Source organism: Varroa jacobsoni, unplaced genomic scaffold, assembly GCF_002532875.2.
Source record: "Varroa jacobsoni isolate VJ856 unplaced genomic scaffold, vjacob_1.0 scaffold_1249, whole genome shotgun sequence".
Taxonomy (NCBI): domain Eukaryota; kingdom Metazoa; phylum Arthropoda; class Arachnida; order Mesostigmata; family Varroidae; genus Varroa; species Varroa jacobsoni.
The window spans coordinates 25,251-37,126 of NW_019214151.1; the positions used below are offsets into that span (position 1 = coordinate 25,251).

Below are 11,876 nucleotides of genomic sequence, written 5' to 3' on the forward strand. Positions count from 1 at the left end.
TACGTGATAGACTTACTTTACCCTGGAGGCATACATCCTACTCGTCCACTTTGCCATTGGGATCGAACAGGCATTGCCATGCAACGCTACGTGGTTGATACGAACTGATGTTTGGTTCTATAAATGGAATAAGTATATCTATCTAGCTTGAGCCTGCACCTTGGGCAGTATTCTACTATCAGCTTGCGTGGTGCTATTGTTTAGTTTTGTTTCTTTGCTAATTAGAGAGACAGCTAGATATTTTTCTCGGGAATATGTTGATATACTGTAATATCATTGCCGCTAATTATTGTTTTTCGACAGTTCTTATTTTGCTAACCAACAGATATCGTGCGTTCGAGCCGCTTAAAGGTCTCTGTCAAATGAAAAGAGAAACACTTTTTAATGGCAGATTTCCGATAATACAATGCTCTTAATGTATGGTAAATGTTTTACGACCTATGAGGAAATTTTGCGTCTTCTATCAACAGGACAATCTTTCTCTTTTCCATTATCTATCTCACTTTCTATGCTCAGAACGTCGATTCCGATTTAGCAAAATGTGGGTATTGAATCTCATCTTCCTGTTCCCATGTCCTGCTTAACAGGGAGCGGGGAAAGGTCGACGTAGTTTTCAGCATTGCGTTGCCGGCATCCAACAAGTATAACTTCAGTAGTATTTCAAGCCTCTGACCTCATTGATAAACAATTTAACCGAACGATAAGCAGTCATTTTTTACAGGTCACACTGTCGTCTTGAATTTATTGAAGTCTCTCGTGGAGTAACCAGTGGAGAGCTAATATTATTGAATGTGTACCTATAGGTATTGTTGCGTTTGCAGTACCCTGAAAAGATCCTCAGTCGATCAATTACGTAATTAGAGTTTTCTATTATACCTGTTAATCAAAAAGCTGTCTCATAAGATCTGCATTTATTTATACAGATCAAATCAATCAACAGGAGAAACCGTATTCCATGTTTAAGTCCGCCGATCGCCACTCAAATAAAAAGAAGGATGAACAGAGCAGGCCGAATGGACAAAGTCGGGGTACGGCTCAAAGTACGGATATGGCCAGGTATAAAGGTCGAGATGATTGACTATTCTAATCAATAAATCAAAATCACCATCACCGGTACCGTAATAATTTTTATGAATGTTTTTGTTGAAAAAAACTTTACCCAATTCGCCTTAAGAGAAAGGGAACGAAATTCTATGGTTTCAGTCTGGTATAGTCATGCGATGTCCGGTGAGGTTTGGGGGCAGAGGGTCGAGTGGCCACCCATCAAGATGACGGCTCTTCATATGCACAGACTCAAATGGCAATAACATCAGTATTACTACTAGTGTCGTCGTCGTCGTAGTCGTCGTCGTCGCCGCCGCCGTCATCGCCACGGTCATGAGCAGATTACATCATCGAGACAGGGCTCTTTCGTCTCGGCCCTGTCTTGACGTCCACATATTAAGTAGTAAATAGAAATAAAGCGAGTTAGGTCCGCTTGCAGAGGAACCAAAATGTCCGGCGACCACCCGAAGTGAATCGGACTACAACGACGACAACAATGATAGAGAAGTAAAGCGATTTCGAGTTGAATAGCCACGAATAGAAAATTGCTCCCCCGCAATCGAACGATGAATGGACGATACGTTGCTATTGCTAAATGGGCAGCAAATGAATGGGTCGATGCTAGTAAGATATATAGTAAATTACGCTTCTGCTACAACCGCCATTGATTGTACGAGGAAAACCCAGTTTAGGACGATTCTTGTATATGACAAACGCCTCTTTGTGCCGAAGCCTGCAAAATATGCCTAGGCATTACGAATGCTGTCACTTATAACTGATTAGAAAGTTACGCTGTAAACTAGGTGGCAGACGTCGGACTTTTGTGTATGGGTCCGATATTCTAATTCGTGGACGCAGAAAACAGTACATAACGTATATTCTTGTTCTGATTAATTTAAGCGGCTATTGCATTTTAATGAGAGATACTTTTCACGCAGATGCGTTATAAATTTCCCTTCTGCTGTATAGCTATACTTATGGCAATGTGTGATGTGCCATCATTCTATTTGTCATGTTATTACAGATTGCTGAGCGTAAGCAAAATCGACTATCCGAGAGCGGGCAAACGATACACGGAGACGTAATTCAAGTACTAATTCGGTATATTAACAATTACTTATAAAAAAATAATTTATATACTTGAACAGGTACTCAGCGCTTAACTGGCGGTCGGCGCCAGCCCTCTGAGGACAAGCATTTGCCCTCTACAACACACGCAGGCTCATCCCACAGCTCCGGGAATAAGCAAAAGCTAGGCCTTCCCAAAGTGCGGCAAAATCATGAGCGGAAAAACGAAAAAGAAGATCAACAAAAAAAAATCCATTTATAGTCCACGCGCGTACTCTCATGAATGGCATGCGGTGCTTGTTGTCGATGCCATTATTGTGGGCCTCGCGTCGACCGCTCGTCTCTCACGATTTACCAGCCTCACACCTTCGTGCGCGAAGATGCTGCTATCCGTTCAACACGTTCCTTCACTGCTCTGTCCGCTTGTGACATCAAACCGAAAAGAAAAACGCTAGTCGCTTGTCCAAACGCGGGCGTCTGGCGACCGGTGAGCGTTCGTCGTTTCCCTGTCAGTCAGCCAGTCAACGATGTCCAACACTTATTATTATTATTATTACTTACCCCACCCTTTACCGCTGCGTTGGCCGGGTCCCACTTACGATGTCACCGTGTTCTCACGATCTCGTGCCACTGTTGCTCGTCGTAGCCGTGGCTTTGGAACAGTTGCGACTGCTCCAAGTCCAGCTAGTCCGATTTGACCGGCCATCAGTGGTGCCACAACGGCGCAAGAAACAGTCTAGGCTAGTTCTACTAGTAGCAGATGTAATAGTTCTAAGCGAGCATCATCACCAAGTGGAAAAAGATCCACTAGCACTGGTCATCTGGATTTATATTCTCCAACTTGTTTCTGCTTTATCTCGACACACAGACGCAAGCACATGCATTAAAAGTTAACTGGTGACGCTGTGGACGATGGCTTCGGCCGCTTGCGGATAGCTCCTTAAATCGTAACAAGATGGCTTTGTCTTGAATAATAGTACAGTCCATCATGACGCTGAACTCGGTGACAGCAGCGGCGGGAAAGGCGACTGTTGTCGCCATTGTTGTTCTTGTTGTTGCCGTAGTCGTAGACGACAACAAAGCAAAGATACACTAAAAAGGGACGAATCAGAAAAAGAAGCGTGTTTTACGTTTGCAAAAAAAAAAAAAAAAAAAAAAAAAACAAATGCAGCGGGCGGGGAAAACAGATATACAGAAGATTAGAGACTCACAAGGGATAATGGAGCGCGGGTGATGTCGCTGTTAGTGCTAACAACAGGTGCTCTTCCGGATACGAACTTCGTTTCACGTACTTAGCTGATATATGTAAGAGACCCAAATGATCGGTCGGTTGTGAGGTGTGGCGGAAAGTATAAACGCTGTTTCTAAACCAATAGAAGACATTTGAATCCTGTCAGCTGTGCGATTTTCCTGGCGAGCTGTTGACGGCGCCAGATTTATCTAATTATACGTGAAGTAGGATCATAGGAATTATGAGCAAAAGACGCGTAAACCAATCCAAAAACATATTCATATTTTAGCGACTAGTTTCTAATTATATAACACTGAATTTGCGTCCGTACAGAGCACGGTTTAAGCAAAACGATTGTAAAAATGATAATTTATAAAACGAGAAAGTACGCGAAAAGTAAGCTTTGTCATTGGCATTGTCTTGCTGGCTAAAGAAAGTCGTATGGTTTCAATTTGTCCCAGAAAACTTAATGCGATTCATCGATAGATTAGAATATGCGTGCAGTTGTATTACTCTATAATATTTAGCTCATATAATAAGAGCTAATATCTTGCTCAGTATACGGCAGATCCAATAGCTTTATATAATAAATGTACAATTTTTAATAACGAATACTCTACAAAAAAAACAATGCATTTTGCCCCGTTTAGGTTTTATTTTGACACGATTTCGCTCCGGCTTAGGGCGGAGAAAACTTCATTGTTCGATATACCAACTTCAATACTTAGCACATTACCTATTGCTATGGCAGCGTGAAGCCGGTTCAGGGGCCTAAAAATCGAGAAAAACAAATATATATTAGGTCTGAAAGCAGGACATGAAGCAACAATATTTGGACAAACTATTATTCTTTGTCATACGTACGTATTTCGTACTTTGTCATACGAAGTTCCATTGTACGTAAACTTTGATTAGGATAGGAAGTGTTCATACTAGACCACCTAAGCTTTGGTGCTGCATGTTAGCGTGCTGGACTCTTGTGTATATGTATTTATTAAACATATCTATGGTATTTTTCAATGTGCGTACAATAAGGTTAACTTTCGTAACTACTTGATCATTTGTACTTTCCTACTTTCTTATTTAATCATATAAGTAACTCATATACAACTTTCCTACTGATTCATTAGTAAATAGTACATATTGAAATCTACTCGTTTGTCATTACGCAAGTGACTATCACAGAAGATATCGAGTGGGGCACCAAAGAGGAACGGCAACAGATGAAAATACCGAATAAAAAAACTTCAGAAAGAGAAATGTCATGCCAACAATCGATAGCTGTACCATGACTACCAACCATTAACAGCAGGCGACAAGCGCTAGGTACCAGATGGCCGCAAGCGTCAATGGCGCTGCCTTTCCTGTCGCTGGGGTTGTTTTTCCATGATCAGCCACTTCTGCTGCCACTTCTGCTGCCGCTGCTGCTGTCACTAGTGCGTCAGGACAAAAGTTGATCTCGATTGTGACCCGCCAATGCAAACGGAGTTGGCCGGTTGTACGTCGCCTTTTTGATTCGTTGTAAATTCAGCTCATCCCTGGATGCTGCTGCTGTTGTTGTTGTTGTTGTTGTTATTGTTACGCCGTTGTACCGTCCGCCGATTATTCGCTGACGGACGATCCAAAACCCAGCCAGCGCCGTCGAACAAAAGCCGGCACGTATCACGAGCTTCAGCAGGCCCGTGAGCCGCCGGAGCGCTTGCCGCGTTTTCTCAGTTGGTTCCGCCCCGTGACGGGTTGACTTCTTGCCGAGACGCACGCCGATTGGTAGCCCTGCTGGCGAGAGAACAGGTGGGCGGAGCTCACATCTACTCGCTCGGTCACGTGCTGCGACAGCTTTTGTGCACACTTCTGGAACACTTCAGTTGCTGTTCGAACGCTGACGGCGCACAACGTCCGTATCACGTACCGGCGCGTATTCTGAGTGACAGTATCATTTGCTCACTGGCCGATCGTGGGCCAAACTACTATAAAGAATCGTAATCGTTAAAAGGAGCAATCAACTGGATTGGAGCAATAGGCTGAATTAGGTGATCCAAGATCTGTGAGTGTATCTGTGGTGCGCGAATACTGTACGTATATATACATATCGATGCATATGTACGTTGGGTGATTATATTTTCTACGGTCTATGGTGAGCATCGGTGAGCGGAAATATTGTCGTCTATCAATACATAAGTGTTTTTCGGGAGATCAGTTTCTTGAGAAGTTGCCTACTTGCTCCTACGGACCACCTTCGGAGAAAGGGAACAAACAGCCTTGACCGTTTCACCTCTGGCTACTATTTGAAAACTGCCAATGATTTATTTGTTCATTATGTCAAACTGTGTGCTTGCTTTGAGTGACTCCTTATAGTGATCTCCTTGGATCAACCATTCGGACTATGTGATAATAACAATATTGAAACAATAGAAAGATTCGAAGAAATCAAGCTTATATTGCCTCAAATATATGCTACGAAAAACACCTAGCTGAACCGTCTGCGGACTGCCTACATTGGATATATATACATATATATATATATACACATATATATACATACATATATATATATATACATACTTACTTGTTCGTCTGAACGACTTCGCGTTACGGCCCTATTACCATTCAACAGTACATGTCATTGTGGACTTCAACGTTATTAAGTGAAGCAGTAAAAACTATTAAATTTCTCCGATTGTACTGCGTTCCCTGCCCGAAGTTGAACTGAGGGCAGCACGCTGAAGTAACGAAGCGCCGATTTCTCTTGGCGTCAGGTGCACGTCTGCTGAGTGCCGCGCTGCAAGCGAGCGGCACCTCAAAACAGTCAAACTGCCTACGGAACATCAAAACACAATGACACTCGGGATGGTGAGTTATAGGATGAGTGTAGAGAGATAGAGAGAGAGGAAGGGGGTCGTTTTGTTGGATTGGTGTTTACTGAGATCGTAGAATTCCTAGAAATTAGGAAGCATTCATTACAATTGATTGGCACTGTATTGTGACACTGATCAGCGAACATTTTTCCGCAGAAAATCGACAGAAAACTTCGATGACGAAAAGGCAATATTTAAGGGTGTCCGAAATATACATGAGCACTCTTTTTTTGTGTTTATTTAGCTTAGTGTACATTCATTTTTTGAATTCTCACGCAGCTTTGTCGAGTGCGCCATTTTAACCAAGGACCAAATGGATTAAGATGCGCTGAGCTCTTCCGTGTAAACAAACCCGGCCTTGTAGAAATCGTATGAGAAAACGTTACTTTCTATTAAATGCGTTAAGTAGTCAGATCTTGAGGATACATCTTTTAAACAACTCGAAGCCGCTTTGAATAGTGAAATTTACATTGAAGAAACTTGGAGGCTACAGTTGTTTCACCGGTTTTCCAAATAAAGCCTGTTTTCCCTATTGGGTTATCCAAAAAAACGCAGAAGTTCAAATTCAAGGAAAAAAGCTCCAACCTGTATTACCAAAGCTATCAGTAAAAATATAGTTTATTAGAAAGGTTAACGAATTTTGGCCTTCAAGCACAATATTCTAATGGTAGGAGAACATAAACCTGCACACGGTGTTGACGTAAAGGTCCCGGTCGATCGTGAGAGACTATTCGTAGTCTGAACTTTCTAAGCTCGGCTAAATCGACCCGAAAGCATGGCACGGTTTCGGTCACTGAAAATCAAGATAGGCTGTACAAAACCAAATCAATTGGTTCTTGACGTTACGAGCTATGAACGTGACCCTTAGATAAGCTGTCATAGGTATTGGTAATTGTCTCACCAACGACCACCTGTCATCAACATGGGCTATAGCCCAATGGAGGCTGCCACTCTTCTATACACTTCTTTTCCCTACTGGTTCTCTGCTAACTGCTGTTGTATAAGCTAGCTTTTGGCTTTTGTGCCTTTCTCCACAACAAAATTCGTACAACACAGATTGAAAACTCAAACCACAAAACTCCCATTTGCCATCCAGGGATTTATCTAATATCAATCTACTTACGAGCACTACGTAGTTCAACGTTTGTAGCGTCTTTAATGTCGTCGAAACGTTGGGGGGGGGGGGGGGGGCAGAGGACCACTCTAATTGAGTAAGAAAGATCGTTATAGCGACATGGTAACGAAGGACGATGATAAACATGCGAGACGTTTGCAACAGGAAAATGACATATGAATTAATAATCGGGTCATTTGGCATCTTCTGCAGCTGGGCCGAAACTTGAGCCTAATTTCGCATCTGTACCTTCAAAGCGACAGAACTTGCAATGGCAATGAACGTCTCACCCTAATCGTCAATGAGACACTATCTTAGAGCGAGAGAAGTTGTTTGTTCGATAAAAATTATCCATATCATACACGTCTACTGACTTAAAGTGGAGCTTGTTACAAAATAAGACTAAATACGGCCACTGACATTTAATACGATGCTACGGTACGACAAAAGATGAGCAACTGATGGGGAGGTCAAAGGCAATTTATGTTTAATCTTTACTATTTCACAACGATGCATCTGATCAGCCCATTTTTCTGTTAGGATCATCATCAACGTCGATGTCAATAGCTTATAACGTCATAATAGGGCCTGAATGAAGAAGGCTTGCAAAGCTGTTGCAATAAGAGTAGATACTATTATAATAAATGTTACTCGCTATCTCATTTGTAACAATCAAAACCATATGAGGGCACACAACGAAGTCATCATTTTATTTATTGAACTAGTTATTGCCACTTTATTTCACTCTGATTACTATCTGACATAGTAGAATATACCTGAGAAATTTACGCGGTGGCCTCAATCCGAATGAATTTTCACCGGATATAAACGAAAACACCACGATTCGTATCTACGCAATAAATTCTAACACAATTTAAAATAGGAGCTCGTAGCTCACTCTTACCGTACGCACACTCTCTAGATTTGAACGTATTTACGTCATCTCTAGTATTTTTATTAATTCATTAAGATCATAACAATTGTCATTATTATTAAATGGAACGTTAGAGATCGGCACTGGATGCTTGTGTAGACGCGTTGAACGAAGGCCGGTAACGGTTTTCTAACGTCTTACAGTCTAGATGTGTAGATCTCCTTATCGAAAACACTACGGAGCAAAAATGCGGCTTGACGACCAAAGGAATCCTTTATGGGCAAACATCGACGGAATAATTGGATGGGTATCGTAATTTGTTATAGTTGGCGTTTTATCCTACTTCGTTGCATGCGACCCAACTGACAATACGGCCATTGTCAAACGGAATATATAATTGCTGGCCACTGACTAAACAAGCTGAAGTTCCCTGTTGTTACCATTGGCTTAACGAATAATTATCTAATGGTCAAATATTTTTCGTTTTGTTCAGATTTGAAAATTTCTTGTTACAATTGAAACTTAACGATTTTACGCATTTTGTTTACACTCTAGAGCCTCGCGGTTTGAGATCTCCATGAATAGAATTCTGAATTGAACCTCCAGTGATGCTGGCATTGATCGTATCTGCTTATGATCGTAAAAGCTACAAAAGCGGCGACACGATTGTGAACTCGTGGCTAAAAATAGCCGCTAAAATCAATTTCGAAACGGATAACAATGACAAATTGCTAACTGTGTCTTTTCGATAATTTTTCTTTTGTAGGCTACGGCAGGTATCTCTAGTTATTCAGTTATATGTCTGAATCCCTTTATGGCTCGCTTGTTACACCTGCAACCTGACGGAATTGCCAAGAGCATTAGATAACCGGCCTTTTGGCTCGTCCCTCACCGATCTGACAACTAACCTATTTAGGCGATCGATCCATCACTAATCGTTCGCATGGTTGCGGAAACACAACGAAAGGCACCCACCCGTTTAGAAGGTTGCGACTCCTGAATCCTTGTTGATCTAACAGAACAGGGGTCTACTCATAGTGCAATATGTATCACGACTTTAATGGATTACTGCGTACTCCCTCCTTCGCTTCCTCCCTCTTACAACAATGTGCTGCCGCGATGAGAACTTCAAATAAACGTCCTCACCAATAAGATACCCAGTATCTGTCTGCAACATCTGTAAAGATCGTGTTTTTCCCAGGGCCGAATTTGGCCGGCGGCGATTGCCCGCCTAAATTTCCACCTGCACACATCCACATAGTAATTTGTCCTTCATTTGATGTTGGCCTCTTGCTCATTATGATCATCATCATCCAGCGTCCTGCTATTGTCGTTAGTAGAGCATCTTCGTTGCATATTATATTGTATCACTTAGATCTCGACCGTTGTACCCCAAGCGTGTTCTTCTACATTGCTTTCTATTTTGTGGAAGACGCTTCTCGTAATCCAATGCTGCTATACCATATATAGCTGTTTGTGTGTGTGTTATGAATCTGTGTTCAGACATGGCTAGCAAGTTTAGCTTCACTCTGCTATATAATCACTTTATATAGCACTAGTGATTTTGGGCTTTGGCTTAGAATCTGTCATTTTGTCCGGCTGACAATCGGCCGGACTTTGGCAACCTTGGCAAACGTATCGGCCGCTACTGTGGCTGGAGTTTTGCCGCAGTTTCAAAGCTCCGTTCTTTCATTGGGGCGTGTCGAGTTATGATTTCGCTTTTTTCTCTCACTTCTCATTGAATAAATCCTCGCTCAGCACAGAAAACAACTCCCTTTACGAGTCATTCATGCATTTGCATCCTTCTGCTATATATTTTTTGTGCTAAATTCATACATATATATATGCAACCAGATAAATGTTTGCCCCCTCCCTCTTATCGGGAGTCTCGCTTCACAATGAAATCGTTTGCTGGCAAGGGAACGAGTGCTTCGTCATATTTATTGTAAGATTCATAAAGATAGTAAAAGCTCTATTAGACAACCAGCACTGGAGTCCTATTAAAAGCTGCTACCGTTGATAGGGGCTTTTCGGAGGAAACTCTGTTTGGCTCATTCTCGTAGTCTCATATATAATAGTCAAGCTACACTGGTTATTATAACAGTGACGTTCTTTCGCCCACGCATAGCGCGTCAATAGTTTTTCTTTCCATTTACTTTCTAGATCTGAACAAGGGCTTGTCCGACATTTGTTTCTTTTTTTTTTTTTTTGATATGATATGATAGATAGAAAGTAAAACTACGTGCCGGCCACAGATATGGATGCACACTGTATGCAAATTTCTATCATTCGGCACCGCATATAAAGAACACGCAGTGGTTTACTATCTTTTTAGCCCCTTTTCGATCTGACGAAATGAGACTTCTTTGCCACAATACGCACTCACTCCCCTTATACGATATCCATAAGAAAACTATTGCCCTTTGTATTCTATATCATCCGGTGCCTACTGTGCGATATAGTTGAATATTTCACGTTTTTACGTTTCTAGTTTACCCGACCCGATTCAGTTCCCCTGAACAGCGTTTTTCTAGTTAGATTAATAATTAAAACAACAGCGTATCGTCTTCCTTTAGGATTACTTGCAAAGCTTTCGATTCCATCGGAGGGCTGCTGAGACGCTAACAGGGCGGGGGGTGCTAGTATGTGGGCAATATATGCACATACAAGCTTCTTGAATCAATTCATTGAAAGAACTGCAAATTGTCACATCGCTCTGGTCCACATAGATAGAGAATTGCGTATAGTCATATATTTGCTGAAAGTGTTCATTTGAAGAATTTATCAAGTTTCGATTGGGCGACGCTACGACGGTAGCCACTGGAATCGTACCGGGAAGAATAACGGACGATGAATAAGAGAAAAAATTCTAATTTTAGAGAATGTTAAACGCTTCTAATATTGCTGTTTATATTTGGGTTGAAATTAGCATAGCAGTGAACGGACATAACTGTCGATGCGTTTGACGGTGGCCTTTGAGCGCGATCAAGCGCGACCAAGCGAGCGTCGCCAAGAGCAGCGTTGGGTGCACGCGGCCGAAGCAATTGAAGCTTGGGTTTTTTGACGGCGCTGCTGCTGCCGCTGCTGCTACAGCAGTCGCAATAGTAACGGTGTTAATCGAACAGAGAAAACGTTCAACGAAGGAGCTAGGCACAAAGAAAGAATGAAAGAAAGAGGGCAAGATAAGTAAAAAAAACTGCTCACGATTCCGTCGGCAGCACAGCACAGCATAGCACAACGATGATTGAATGGTTACACACACACACACACGCAGACACACCAACGCAAACACACAAACAAACACATGCTCATACACACACACACACACACACACACACCCTCACACTCACATGCAGCTGCCCCTGCTAGCGTCAAGGATCTTGAACCGATTTTGATTTGATCTTGTCATTTTCTTGTTGTTTTTCTATATGTTTCAATAGAAACAACAACGTTTTGATAACTTTGTTATTTTCGAAGAACACTGTAGTAGCTAGCGGTTCATTGTTTTTGAACGATGCCAAGTCTCGTTACCAGAAGAGCGAAAGTCTGGCGTGAACGGGGTTATCGGCTACCTTTGACTTTATTGCATCAAACAACACACACGGAGAGGAGCAGTATTTTCAGTTAAACACAGAAAAACACATTCTCAATTCCTGTTTGCTTCCAGATAGATATATTATATATATATAT

The 11,876-nt window shown here is 41.9% G+C and overlaps 1 protein-coding gene and 1 long non-coding RNA gene across 3 annotated transcripts in view; one reads left to right on the top strand and one right to left on the bottom strand.

Moving 5' to 3' along the window:
• Positions 1–3,978: 3,978 nt before the first annotated feature.
• On the bottom strand, positions 3,979–5,833 carry LOC111268035 (uncharacterized). The gene is made up of 2 exons (XR_002684975.2): positions 4,644–5,833; positions 3,979–4,114 (listed from the first exon to the last, which is right to left on the bottom strand). It is a non-coding gene; the product is annotated as an uncharacterized LOC111268035 (long non-coding RNA).
• A 94-nt stretch (positions 5,834–5,927) lies between these two features.
• Positions 5,928–11,876, top strand: part of LOC111268036 (uncharacterized) — a 91,260-nt gene continuing 85,311 nt past the window's right edge. For both annotated transcript variants that reach the window (XM_022846724.2, XM_022846725.2), the window contains exon 1: positions 5,928–6,193. In XM_022846724.2, coding sequence (XP_022702459.1) covers positions 6,179–6,193 — 15 coding nt within the window. In that variant the 5' untranslated portion in view covers positions 5,928–6,178. The remainder of the gene's footprint in view (positions 6,194–11,876) is intronic.